The following is a 14,768-nucleotide window of genomic DNA, read 5'->3' as shown; positions in this document are numbered from 1 at the left end:
TTTTAGAATTGTCTTGGATCACTGAGAAGAACTACATCAGTCACTGTTGATCATCACACAATATTACTATTACTGTGTACAACATTCTCTTAGTTCTGCTTGTTTCACTCAGAAATGATGAGTGATGAAATGATCAGTTCATATAAATCTATCCAGGTTTTTCTGATATCTACCATGCAATACCTGTTTTCAAGGAGCTCATAGCTCAATGTGGAGAGAAAATGTACATAAAACAAGACAGATGCAGGGTAAATGAAACATAATCTCAATGGAAGAAGACAATGGGATTAGGGGAAGCCAGGAAAGGTTTTTTGCAGAAAATGGGTTATTATCTTATATTTGAAGGAAACCTGGAGATGAGGAAGGAGAACATTTCAGGTATGGGGCACAGTCAGTGAAAATATATGGATTGGAGATGGAGGACATTGTGAATAAAGTGTAAGAACACTGGAAAGCTAGGTCCTGGATGGATTTTTATATTTGATTGTGAAGGGACATACTCAGCTGTACACTTTAGGAATATCAGTTTGGTAGCTGACAGGAAGATGGACTGGAAGAGGAGAAAATTGAGGTAGGGAGATCAACCAGAAAGCTATTGTAATTGTCTTGATAAGAGCCTGTGTCAGAGTGATGGCAGTGTCAAAGGAGAGAAGGGAGTATAAAGGAGACACTTTGTAAAGGTAAATTTGACAGCATTTAGCAACAGATTGACTTGGGGTGAAGTGAGAATAAGGATCTGAGGAAGACACCCAGGTTTCATAGTGCATGTTTCAAAATGTTTGTTGAGTGACAAAATGAAAGACAAGGTGTTTGTGTCCAAATCAGACTATCATCATCATTGTGTATGTCAATGAAATCATCAATCTCAAACTCCTAGGCTCAAAATATTGGAGTAATTCAATCTACCTGCTACCTTATCCTTCCAATCCTGCCATTTTACCTATTTCAACCTTTAAGTCATTTCTCATAGTCACTACTGTGCTACCATTTTCACCACAAGATTCTCATCCAGCCCTGCATCAGTTCCAACCTATTACAAAGTAATAGCTTCCTAAGACTTCTTACCTAAAATCCCTCTTCCAATCTATATATGAGTGTCAAATTAATTTTCTTTTGAAGTAGTAATTTCATTAAGTTACTTTTCTGCTAAAAAGTTAATAGTAGCCTACCAGCAACATCAGGGTAAAATATGGACCAAGTTTCCACCCTTTTCACAGTATCATCCTAACCCCTCTATTTAATTTTACAAGGAGTTCCAAGTCCTAATCATTCTCCACAGTCAACATTCAGTGTAAAGAACATTGAATTTGGACTCAGAGGATTTAGTTGGATTCTCACCCCCTTGCTAAGTTACTGTGTGATCTTTGGCAAATCACTTAACCTCTCTGGCTCTCAGTTTTCTTGTTTGTAAAATAATGGGATTGAACTAAATGACCTCTAAGGCTATTTCCAGCTCTAAATCTTTATACCTATCTTACTAAAGCATATCACTTGCAGTAAAATAATGTACTCCCTTTGCATGTGCCATTTTACCTTGGAGCTCCAATATAGCAAGAAGGACTGTGTTCTTCCTGGGAGGGTATACACTTCCTTTTCAAGGCATACAACCTCTTCCTAGCATTCCTTCCTTCCTTCTTCTGTGTCTAAGTAAATCCTATTTATCTATCAAGACCTAAGTCTGGTAAGCTCCATGAGAATATAGACCATGTCTTAATTACATTTGTAATTAGAACAGAATGTTACAGAGAATAGATTGACAGAATGCTTTGACTTTTTAATTTCGAGTTGGTAGTGTATTCTATTTTTAAGTCAGAGAGATATTGTGCTCCACCATGATGTGGCCTTAGGCACATCACTTAACCTTTATGGGCATCATTTTCTTGATCTGTAGGAGGAGTGAATGAACTGGATTATCTATAAAGTCCCTTTCAGTTTCTCCTCTTTAAGGAGAGGGAGGCAGAGGGAGGGGGAGGAAGGGAATGGGAGAGGGAGGGGGAGGGGAGAGGGAGATGGAGGGAGAAATGGATTAAAGAAAATGGGGATATAAAATCCATAAGCCTGTCAGAGATAAAGAGGATTCCTGACTGGTTGAGATTGAGACTAGGAATGTGGATCTGGCAGATAAATTTGATTCAGCCTGCCCATGTAGATAAATCTAAAATTTTGCATATGGATATTCTGGGACACTCAAAACTATTTCTTCCTAGGAGTCTGCTATGGAGTCAAGACCTGAAAATGATGTCATGGATTGCTAATGGAAAAAGATTGAGTAGACCTAGGAAGCTTAGGTCTTACCTAGCCCAAAGCTAGGTGTGTATTCACACATATATGCATGTTATAACATATGCCTGGGAAAGGTTATTAAAATATATGTGTATGCATGTATAAATATATGTGTATCTTTCTCAGGTACATTATTTCTTTTTTCTTTACTTTTTTTTAAAGGTTTTTGCAAGGCAAATGGGGTTAAGTGGCTTGCCCAAGGCCACACAGCTAGGTAATTATTAAGTGTTTGAGGTCAGATTTGAACTCAGGTACTCCTGACTCCAGGGCCAGCACTCTATCCACTGCACCACCTAGCTGCCCCCAGGTAAATTATTTCTGTTTGTATATTTCTTTTTTTTTCCCATCTTTAATAAAGTCTAGTAAACATATGTTTGTGGTATGGGGATAAGGAGGGAAAGAAAGTGGATTCCAGACTCAGATTGTAGGAGAAATGAATGGAACGTGGCATGTCTGAGTCCAGGATGCCAAGTCAGTTTTGGAAATAAGGTCAGGAAATTTGATATTTAGAATTGGAATAAAATGAAGGTTTAGAAAATAGCAGGAGTATGTTAACTCTAGTTAACAGAGGTGAGTGGTAAGGGACTGTGGTTGGTATAGGTGAAAGTTTCACTGTGGACTCAGTTATACCGTTGGACCTTTAATTTGAAGAGGGGGCACTATAAAAAGATGGCAGGGGAGAGGGGAGACTGACTGACTGCCTCATAGGCAGCTCACACTGGCAGTCTTTGAGATTAGGTGCAGAGGAATATGGTCACCGAGTATCCATTCTCAGGAAGGAAACATCCCTCCTAACCATATGGGAGCCCTGGGAGAATGTCCGTCATCCCAAGCTTTGCTCCAGTTAATTACAACTTTATAAAGTAGTGAAAGAGCTTTCCCAAAGGTAAGGTCCCCTAAACTGATTTAAAGGTGACCCAGAAAATTTATCATCCAGGCCTAAGGCAATAGCTAGCTTAATAATGGACTGTTAAGTAAAAGATATATAGTCCCCTTATTCTAGGCATTTGGCAAGGAAAGAGATAAGGCTGTAGCTTAAAGGGGGAGGAGAATGATCAAGAAATGGGGTAGCTATGGGAGCCTTTGCATGAGAGAAGCTAGATGTGGAAGCACATTTGAGCAAAGGCAGGATGAATATGGACAGACACCCATGGAGGATCCAGGTGTAATGGGAGATCCCGAAAGCCAGGGGGCAGCATGAAGGCATCCGATGCCCACGGTTGTAGTTCATTTTGCCTCCCTCACAGTTTTCCCTGATCATGTAAGAGCATCAGAGGCCAGGGGAACAGTGCCTAGGTTGGCCGTGTGGGAAGATGGGAGTCAGGGGCTGCAGCACAGTAGACTGGGAAGAGTGCTGGGCCAGACCCAAGTTCAAATCCTGGTCCCCAACTGTGTTAACTCTGCCAACCTTGAGCCAAGTTTGTGGAAAGTAGGAGAAAACTACTTCTGCAGATCTTTCCGGCTACCCACCAGGTTCCTCTCCTTAGGGGAATGGAGCAGAGAGCCACGCAGTCCCCTTCCTCCAGATGCCCGGCGTTCCGCTAACCCGCACCTCTCCAACCCTTGGCCCAGCTAGCCAGGCAGAGTCAAAGTTAAAGCCTCTCCTGGCTCGCTCCTCGGCCCTCCCCGGAGCAGGGAATCCGCCCCTCGGGCCCGGCATCCTGGCCCCATCCCTAGGAGCCTGGAGGGTGGGGCACGGAGGAAGGAAAAGAGAGAGCCAGGCTAAAGATAATGGTGATTATCCACCACTGAGAAGAAAAGCAGACCCTTCTTTGAACTTTTAGAAGGGCCAGAACAGCCACCCTGCCCACCCCCACCCCCACCCCCTTTTAAAATTCTGGCCTCTCCTCCCTCCCCTTCCCCCTCCATCCCGTCCAGTCGGCGCACAGGGGCCAGACTTTGGCCGGAAGGCGAGGGATGAATTTCGATGCTGTCAGGCTGGCTCACACGGGGAGCGTGGCTTGAGCCTGGTTGGGTGTGCAGGAGCCGGGCGGCGGCAGGGGCAGCGGCAGGGGTACGGGCAGGGGCAGGGGCAGGGGCAGGGGCAGCGGCAGGGGCAAGGGCAGCGGCAGGGGCAGCGGCACCGTCTTCACCAAACCTTGGGGATCCCGCGGGCAGAGTAAACCTTACAACTGCTAATCCCTAGCTCGGGGAGCCGACAGCGCTGCACTTGGGGATCTGGGCAAAACCGGCCCTCCTGCCTCCGCCCCCCCGCCCCCCGCACCCCCCCGGCTCCCTGGCTGGCTCGCCCGAGCCGGCGGCAGCTGATCAGAGCGTCCCCCGGCTGGCTCGCCGCTCCCTCTCCCTCCCTTTGTCTGCTCTCCCCCGCTTCTCGCCCCCCTCGGGGTCTCCGCTCCCCGGGGCCGGGGTGGGGGGCTCCGTCCCTGCGCCCCCTTCAGCGGCGCGGGCCCGGCGGCGGCCGCTTCTTCGGGGGGCCCTCTCCCCGGCGCAGCCAGGGCTAGGAGCAGAAAGTTGTGGCGCCGGGTCCGGAGAGGATGGGACTCCGCGCGGCAGCCTTCCCGTGGGCGCTGCTCAGCCTGGCGCTGGCCCTGCCGGGGCTGGCCTTCCCGGACGAGACCCTGGACAAAGTGCTCAAGTCCGAGGGCTACTGCAGCCGCATCCTGCGCGCCCAGGGGACCCGCCGGGAGGGCTACAACGAGTTCAGCCTCCGGGTGGAAGGGGACCCAGAATTTTACAAGCCGGGCAACAGTTACCGGGGTAAGTCGTCTGGGAGCCGGGGCTGGGGTCCCTTCTGACCGGGCGGGCGGCTCGGGCCGCTTGGGGGAGACCCGGGGCCGGCCCGAGAAGTCCCGGGGCCGGAACGTTCGCCGAGGGTCTTCCGATCGATTTCTTTTTCTACTTTGCGAACTCGGAGAGGGCTCCGGCGCCGGCTCTGGGGCAGGAGGGGGTGAGGGCACGGGCGTTGGGCTGTCACCGCTGCCCGGGCGCGGGGCCCCGGGGGAGCCGTCGGGGGCAGCCCCCGCGGTAGCCCCGGCTTCCTCTCACCTTCCGCAGCCGCGGGCTCCCGGGGGGGCAGAGGCTCGGGTGGGAGGAGTGGGGGGGCACGGGGGGAGGCTGGGTCGCCCCCGGTCCCCCAGATCCTTCCCCTCCCAGCGCAGGTGTGCCCGCTAGGGCAGGGGCGGGGCGGGGCGGGAGCAGCCTCTTGGGAGCCTCGGGGAAGAAGCTGGGGTTCCGACCCCACGCGCTTTCTCTCGGCTGCTGCTCCGGGGACTTCCCGGGCGAGGGCGCTGGTATTTTTCCATCCCCACCACCTAGCCTTTGGCAGGTTCACCTGGGACCTTTGCCCACCTGTGTCGGCAGCCCGAGGCGGAAAGCCGGTGAAATGGATCGAAACACCCACGGGGCGGGGGGAGGTCCCCTGCTTCCTTTTGGTGGTGGGGTGGATCTTTGGTGCTGAGGCCTGCAAAGCAGGCTGGAGGAGCCCTTAGTCCCAGCAAAGAGAAGAGGGAGAGAGACCTCGAGGGAGATGGGGGTCCGTAGCCGATCAATCAAGGTTCTCCCCCTTTTTTTAGCTCCATCTCTCAACCTGGGTCTTTAGAGAGTCGGAGGACCGCAGCCGATAGCTCAAGGCTCCCACTCTCTTTATGACCCCCCCCCCATTTCTCAGTCTGGATCTTTAGATACCCTTAATTGGGAGGACAGCAGTGGCTAGAGCCAGGTTCCTCCCTCTCTTTTTGAGCCCCCAGCTCTCAACCTGAGTCTTTAGACACCCCGACTTGGGGAACCACAACCGAGAGATCAAGGCTCCCCCTCTGTTTTGACCCCATCTCTTCAGATACCCCGCTTTAGGGGACCGCAGCCGATTGACCAGGGTTCTCCCCCCCCCCACTTTTTTGGCCCCATCTCTCGACACCCGACCCTACCGCTTCTCTGGCCAGTAGGCATTCCCATACAATGGGGGAAGGAGCTGGAAGCTATTATCCAGGGAGAGGAGAGAGACCAGCTATATGATTTGAAAAGGGGAGAAGGGGCTGCAAAAAGGGAGAGGAATTCCGGCCTTGGGGAGATGGGGGCACCGTCCTGGCTGGGGAGACAACACCCTAGTCTCCAAAGAGGTCCCAGGAAAAAGGACTCGGCCCGGACAAAATGGATTCTCCAGCACACCTGGGCGGGATGCTCTGACAGGAGCAGAAAGTTTGCAGGAGACAGTTCTCCCACAAGGCAAGGGCTCTTCCCTTGGCCCCCTCTTTCTCGTCCCAAGGCGCATTCAGCTGCGCTTCTAGATGCTGCGTTAGCCGAGCCACCGGAGGGAGGGAGGCTCGGAGGCTGGAGGAACCCTGAGCTCGGCCCAATTGTCTGAGATCCGTTGGGCGGGTTGGACCCGGCCCCAGAGGCCTCGCTGCGCCCTCTGCGGTCCAGGACAAGACAACCACCGAAGTCTGCCAGGTGGATTGTCGGTGTTCCTTGGACCTCACCTCCGAAGAACAGGTGAGAAGGTCCGGTGTAGAACATGGACACAAGCAGAGAGGGCCGCTGCGCTTCTCCGAAAGCCATCGCCTTTCCATCTCTGGTCCCCAAACCTGAAATTGGAGGAGTGATGGAAGCACTTACTGAATTTTTATGGACTTAAAAGGCAGAACAAGAGGAAAGGGCACAGTTTTACAAATTTACAATTTAGCATAGTGTATTTGAGCATAGAACTGCGATTCCGCAAACCTGTGCTCTAGTTTTAGCCCTGCCCCCCAAGCTGACCTAAGGGTTATTTATATATAATACACATTATATCTAGAATATGTATTATATATAACATATTATATATGTATGCATGTGCATATGTATATTTGTGTGTGCATACATATTTGTAATGTATATATGCACATGTATATGGGGACATATCTACACACACATATATAATAGAAAAAAATTTCCCCCCACTTTTGCAGGCAATGGTGGTAAGTGACTTCATCAAGGTCACACAGCTAGGTAAGTATTACATGTCTGAGGCCACAGTTGAACCCAGGTCTTCCTGACTCCAGGATGGATACTCTATCCACTGTGCCACCTTGATGCCCCATAAGGGATTTATATTTATCTTCTGGACTGTGTTTTTCTCAGCTGTAAAACAAGAGGGAGGAACTATCATAAGATCAGCTTTTGAGTTTTGGACACTCTACTTTCTGTCCTGTCCTTGGGCAAATTATTTTACCTTTCTGAGTCTCAGTTTCCCCTTTTGTGGGGTAGGTATGATCACATTCACACTGCCTACTTTTCAGGTTGCTGGAGGCTGAGGAAAGACTGCAAATATTTGGTTGCTCTATTATTGTTTAACATCCCCCTTAGCTCTGACATCCAATGACACCTCCTTTATGAAGGTTTCTTGGCTCCCTCAGCTGGAAGAATTCTCTCCGTCATTCTATATAAAATGCATATGCATAGAGTATATGCAAATATATAAATTATATATGAAATTGTAAAGCACATATACAAATTACATTTATTTATCTATGTTTGTTGGTGGGAAAACCACCAAAGAATGGAGGGTGTATCTTTAGGACATCATCAGGCAAGTGGCCAACACCAGAGTGGACGTATCTTTGAGTTATTGCCATCTTTTATTTTCCTTTTCTTCTTGCCTCTTGACAGGATATTCTGGCTGGTCTTTGGCTGACATTACTTCACCTTCTTGGCTAAAGTCAGTTTTCTGTCAGACCTTGTCTTCCACTTTGAGCCAGTGAGCCTCATTATTGTATGAAGATAACTCTGACTTCTCTAAATCTATGCCAGTAGAGTCCAAGCTCTGGCTGGACCATCCATCTTGGACAGACTTCAAATCTTGTGATAGGTGAGATGCTCATTTATGTGCCCAAGGATGAGTCAAATAATCTTGGAAGCTTCATCTGCAGGTTTGCTGCAAAGGGATGGAGTTTTTTTAGCATCTGCTAAATGATATTGAGGTTGATAGCTGTATCAGATGAACCTATATGGGTATACACATCTGTATAGTATGTACCTAGATAGGTGAAATGACAGACTTCTGAAGGACTGAGACCTTTATAGTACCTTAATATTTCAAAGAATCCATGACTTGTTCTATCTAGGTATTCCCTTTATCAAACTATTACCTTCTTTCATTTAAATGATGTAATAAGTTTCAGTAGCCTAACAATTCCAATTGACTTGGGAACCTTCTGGGGACAAATTTTTCTATTTGACATTGGGTTGGTTTTCAAATGACAGCCTGAACATTAATTGTTGGCTTGGAGTCTTTCTAGCTCAAAAAACCCTAACTATCCAAGTTTTGAACTTTGCTGGTATGATGGTCTGCTCTGTTGAGATGCCAGAAAATGGCGTTCATGGAGGATAGATGGGTCCTGTCACTATTATTAGATTGTAATAGTTCAGGAATGAGGGATTATTTATCTGTATATTCTCTGGCACCTAATGTAGGAGTTTGTAAGACTTAGAGTAGGAAGAGGTCTAAGATACCATCCAGTGTATTTCACAGCTAAGGAAACTGAAGTATAGAAAGTGAAATGATTTGACAAAGGTCACATATGTCATGAATTTAAGAGCTTAGATTTGAATCCAGATTCTCAGATTCCATAGGCAGATGCCTTTCAACTATATTATGGCCACATCATATAACTTTATATGTTCTTGGTAATTTATAAAGATTTTATTTAATTAATAGCTCCTGTTTAAATTTAATATAAAACAATATATAAGCATATTTTATACAGCAGATATATGCATTTGGATAGTGTTTTTTCTTGTATTAGTCCTGCGAGATAGATAATAGTGTTATTATATCTGTTTTACAAAAGAGGAAACTGACTCATCTAAATTCACATTGTGGAGAATAATCTGTAGTGGTTCAGAATCTAAAACCAGGATCTTCTGACATTAAGTTTAGTGTGGTTCATGCAGGGCCTCTTACACCATTGATTAAATAATTTCAGTGCAGAACTGTATTCACTATGCCTGTAGCATTTCCTTCTTTTTGCCTCTGGGATGGTATTATTTTACCCTTGGTTTATGAATTGACTTGCTTTATTTTGTGGCAAACATAAAAGGGGGATAATACAGGTCTTCATCTTGGAATGTATTTTTTTCTATGGATCTCATTAAGTCATTAGGAACCAAATGGTATTGGCTTGGTTGATGTGACATTTTCTACATGAGAGAGTTGGCTTATTCCCTCTGAGAGCAATTTTGTTAAAAGTAGTTTTGATATGTTTTGTACAGTTTATTGACCACAAAAATTAAAATGTCATTCCTCTCTTTGATAGTTTTTGCAGTGGGATAAACACAAACCGACCACATGGATTTTGTAGATGAGTGAATTGTTGTCTTTCTTTTGGGGGGTTTAGAATTGGCTTCAAACGTTCCTTAGCCTAAAAATTCAGTCCCCCCATATATGTGTCTACATATAGATATGTAAAGAAACATTGGCTACATGTCTTCACAAGATTGGCTCTTCTTGGTGTCCTTCCCTTTTTCAAACTGTTATTGGCCCTCTATTGCAGACTGAATAGAAGTATATATTTGAAACTGGAAAGGGACTTTAGTGGCTATCCAGTCTAACCCCCCTCCTCATTTTATAGATGAAGAAACTGAGACTTGGAGAAGTTAAGTGAATTATCTAAGGTCACACAGGTTGTCAGTGACCAGGCTAGGATTTGCACAAAAAGCTTCTGACTCCAAAGCCAAGATCCTTTTGATTGCCTCTACTAAAAAAGATCAAACTCTTTAATCTGCTTAACTATATCCTTCATAATCAGGTTCTAATTCATCTTTCTAGTCTTATCTTACACCAGCCCTACTTGCAAAATCTTTATTGCAATTAGATTAGTCTCCCAAACATTTCCATTTCCCACTTCATTCCTTTGAACACAGTATTCTTAATACCTAGAATACCTTTCTCCCATCTTGACCCTTCAACATTCTTTCTACCCATCTTTTAAGGACTTGAGGAGAAGTTTGATATGCCTTAGTTTTATATAATTTATATGACTCTATGTGGTCTGGTACATTGTGCCACCAACACTTAGAAGACAAGGAATAAAACAGCTAATTGAATTATTTAGAATTAATTTACATTGTCTAAAATTTTCTAAAATTCTCCTCTGTCTCTCAGGTTCTTCCAAATTACTTTTTAATTAAAGGTCTAATAATAAGAATAGCAAGGCATTTACATAAAATTAAAAAATTTTTAAAACAATTTTTATATGCATTATATTCTTCTAGCCTCATAGCAATCTTAGGACATAGGTGCTCTGGGTAATATTATTTCCAGTTTCACAGATAAAGGAACTAATATTTTGCCCATAAGTGACAAAGGCAATATTTGTTTTGGGTCTCTTCTCATTTGAAGTCCAGCCCTTTGTCCTCTTCACCATGCGGAGATGGTCACCTTCCTCATTGATCGATGCTTTTGAGCACTGAGCTGTCTCCATCAGAATGCTAATCATCTTACACAAACTGATTCTTTCCATAATTACTTCTATGTATTTCTGTGTATCTAAATATCTCTGACTCTGTTTCTGTGTTTCTATCTCTGTTTTTGTATTTCTCTTTTATGTCTCAGATTTAAGATAGAATTCAGTGAATCTGTTTAGTTTCTGTGTGACCTTAAACAATCATTTAAGTCTGAGACTCAGTTTCTTTCTCTGTAAAATGAGGATAATGATAATTGATGTATTTTCCTAGTATGGTGGCTTTGAGGGCTAAATGAGATAAAATTATTCTTAAGGTGCTTTGGAAAAACTACAGCATGATGCAAATGGAACAGTTTGTAAGCTGCTGATGGAATATCACAACTTGGAGAAAGTCACATGGATGTCAGGTTCTCTACCACTCAGTCTTTGGAGTTGGGCAAGTCATGGCACATTTTTCATCTCTGTTTCTGCATCTGTAAATAGAAAAGTTGGACTTAGATGATGTTTAAGATCACTCCTGATTTTGTGATTTGAAGATGTTTTGAAAGAGTTTGAATGACTACATCTCAGAGAAGAATTGGAACTGGTCTGTGATTTCAGTAGAATAAGCAATTCCATGTTAAGGAAAGCCACTCTACTAATGTAGGCCAGCATCTTCTTTGTAGTATATCCATCTAGAGAGTTCACAAGAGCACTGAGAGGTTGTGACTTGTTCAGGGTCACATAACTGGCATAGGACTCAACTACCAGTTTGACTACAAGTTTTTGTTTTAATTTTAAATTTTAAAGTCAGCTATATAATTCATAAGGAATCCGAAAGTATCTCAAGTCCCTATTGTGTTCTCAGTATCAAACTTTTCTATGGACTGTATCTTCTACTTTTTAGTCAATCAAAATGACATTCATTTGAGCTTTTGAACATGAGGCTAACTAAATTCTTCCCTCTCCAACCTGACAAAGGTTAAGTTTCTCTTCTACCACTTCAGATCTTTAAAATTTTCCATTGAAGCTTCACTTCTATTTTTTCCCCCTCAAGGATCACTTCAATGTTTCTGATAATCTGAAGTATGGAGTAACATTTCTTTATCTTTAAAGTGTTCATTTTATATCATAGGAGGTCAATCAGTGATTTAATAAGTTACTATTTAGTAAAACATCTGCTAGTTGGAACCCAGAAAAATGAGTCATTCTCTCTTGCTGAGGCTTATGGCATTGAGGTACAGTGTCTAGACATTTTTAACCCCAATGTGATCTGCATGTTTTCAATTTATCATCTCTGATCATTGGTACTGATCCTTTCTTCCCCTCTTTTAGCCACAGAGAAGAAAGAATCATTCAGGGTTATTAGGGCAACAAATATAGAACAGACTTTATGTTATTTGACAGAAAATGCAAACCCAAAAGCACTTGCATCTAAGATCACAAACAAATCTCTCTTCTTCTCTAGTAGGTGTCTACCTCTCCCAGAAAACTCCATAGATTTATAATGCCACTACACTTTATATTTCCTCCCATTAGAGGAAAAGACTTAGTGTGACTAGCAAATGATCCCAGATCAGCTGTTATTTCTTGTCCTTTCTTCTTCAAAGAAGACCATGACATCAGGGCAATGATGCTGTGATTTGCAAGTGCATTGAATTTAAGTGAGGGAAAAGTACAAAGTTGCCATCTTGCTTTCTTTCTGTGAAGCTGTCTGGGTTCAGCTGCCAGATATGGTTTGGTATAACTGGAGATGGTCCTGAATATGTGGGTGACCTTGACCTTTTTAAAGCCCAGACCCTAGTTTTTAACAGCTCAAGAAGAGAGAGAATTCTACATAACTCATAGGGCTTAAAAATAACAAAATCCAGATTTGCTCTTCTCTCCTAGTGGTATCAGACACAAATGGAAGCCAATCCTATCCAGAGGCATATTGACTTAGAAAATCACAAATGAAAATTATTTATGTGATATTACATTTTTATTAATTTATTTTTGAACATTTCCCAATTCCATTGTAGTCTCATTCAGAATACACTAGGCTTTAGGCCTAGAGTTTGACACCTTTGCTCTACCCTATAGTTCTGTCTGCTCATTGTTTCTCCTGGGCTCTAGTTCTTGTCTGGTTTGCAAATATGGTCATATTTATCAAAGAGTACCAGACTGGGCGTCAAAAAAACTCTATGTTCAAATCCCAGCTTTGCTATTTGTCACCTGCATGAATTTAAGCAGCCCGTGAGTGTTAGCCTGTTCATTTGTAAAGTGAGGAGGTTGGACAGGATGATCTCTAAGGTACCTTTCAACTTGAAATTACTAATTTTTCATGGTTCTGTCTCTATGGACATCTCTCATGCTTGTTTGCTTGCCTGGGAAAATTCCAACTTTTGTCAAGCATAGTGTGACATGTTTATAATCTCTGCTGTTAAGAAGGTCAGGGCTTGGTGGATCTTTTGACCTAGAGTATTCCAACGTGTTGTGGACTCTGCTAGTTGGGCATTGGTTCTAATTGGCATCAATATTGTGAGCCCTCCTGGATTGAGAAGCTATCAAGTTGTCTAGGGAGGGTTGAACCAGATCCAGTAAAAAATGGAGGGGGTCAGAACTCTTGGGATAGGACCCATGAGTAAGTAATCCAGGTACTTCTACCCTGGGTGAGATAGGTAGACCCATTCTTAATTAAAAAAATTCTGATTTTTAATTCATGTTAACAAATTCTAACTCTATTCTTTTCCCAAGTTTAGCCAACTTGTTATTTGTAATCTTTTAGTTTTTGTCTCTTTTCTGTTCTATTTTAAACCACAAGAGAGAATGGGAGATAGTAGTTATTGTGAGGATACATGAGATCATATTTGCAAAGAGTTTAGCTTTTCTCTTTCCCCTCTTATTCCTCAATGAGGTCGGACTTTTGGAGCTATTACCATGTCCAGAACAATTCAGAAGGTCTGAATGTACCAAAAGGTTGGTTACCAATGAAGCAAAAGTTTTACTTTTCCTAGCACTTGACCTCGATCATAACAACCACTTAGCAAATAGCTAGTGAATGAACGGATGAATTTTATTGTGTTAAATAAATAGTTGACATTTAGTGCATACCCACAACTTACTGAATGCAACACAGCTGGAACAAACCTAAAAGGAACAGTTTTTTCCTAAAGGCAGGGTAATGTGCTACTAGTTTTTTCCCCACTTGGCAGCAGTCATCAAATTCACACAATATTTGAACTGGAAGGAACTGTGGTGGCTGTGTCATCCAACCTATATCTCAAAAGATATGTCTATCTAAATATTAAGTAACAAGTGGTCATCCAGTAAGGATGGAGAACTTTCTCTTGTGATTATTTCACTTATTTCCAATTTTTAGGAAGATATTTCTTGATATCAAACTTAAATTGGCTTCTTTTGAAACTTTGATTCATTGTTACTGATTCTGTTCTCCAGAGGAAAATAGAAATCTCCTTCCTCTTTCATGTGATAGATTTTCATATACTTGAAGATAGGTAAAATGTTTCCCTTAGTGTTTTTCCCTCCAGGCTAAATATCCCAAATTCAGTTATTCTTCATGGGCTGAATACTCTTCACCATTCTGGTTTCCTTACTCTGGATGCTCTCCAGTTAACCAATGTCCTTTCTAAATTGTGATTTCTGAACTGAACTGAATGCAATACTCCAGATGTGGTCTGACTAGGGCAGAGGACAGAGAAATGATTACCTTATTATTCCTGGAATTTATGCTTCTCAATGCAGTCCAAGATTGCATCAGGTTTTTTTGCCTGACATAGCATACTGCTGGCTCAAATTGAACATGCTGTCCAGTAAAACTTACAGATATTTTTCAGACAAATTGCTGTCTAGCCACATTTCCTCTATATTGTATTTGTGAAGTTGTGTTTCTTTGAATCTGAATGAAACTTTACCTTTCATCTTTTAAAATTTGACTTTATTTCATTAGTCTCAATGTTCTTGTCTATCAAGATCTGTTTTGTTTCTTCAAGAATACCCTTTGCTTTTGTATATTTTATTGCCAGCAAGTTGGTTTCTATTTTTGTTTTGAAAGACAACACTTTAGATTCAAATTCTTAGTGCAGGCCATAAAATCTCCTTGCATGA

The 14,768-nt window shown here is 43.3% G+C and overlaps 1 protein-coding gene across 5 annotated transcripts in view; it reads left to right on the top strand.

Annotated features, from left to right (window-relative positions):
- The window catches only part of SPON1 (spondin 1), a 784,537-nt gene that overhangs the window by 213,329 nt on the left and 556,440 nt on the right, over nucleotides 1–14,768 (top strand). Inside the window, exon 1 of one of the 5 annotated variants that reach the window (XM_074230135.1) lies at nucleotides 4,363–5,001. The exons of 3 other annotated variants lie outside the window; for them this stretch is intronic. In XM_074230135.1, coding sequence (XP_074086236.1) covers nucleotides 4,779–5,001 — 223 coding nt within the window. In that variant the 5' untranslated portion in view covers nucleotides 4,363–4,778. Of the gene's footprint in view, nucleotides 1–4,362; nucleotides 5,002–14,768 lie in introns of those variants that run through there. One more of the 5 variants, XM_074230134.1, reaches the window with a different exon arrangement.

Source organism: Macrotis lagotis, chromosome 3 (assembly GCF_037893015.1).
Source record: "Macrotis lagotis isolate mMagLag1 chromosome 3, bilby.v1.9.chrom.fasta, whole genome shotgun sequence".
NCBI classification, from domain to species: domain Eukaryota; kingdom Metazoa; phylum Chordata; class Mammalia; order Peramelemorphia; family Peramelidae; genus Macrotis; species Macrotis lagotis.
This window is presented reverse-complemented; position numbering and strand designations above follow the sequence as displayed.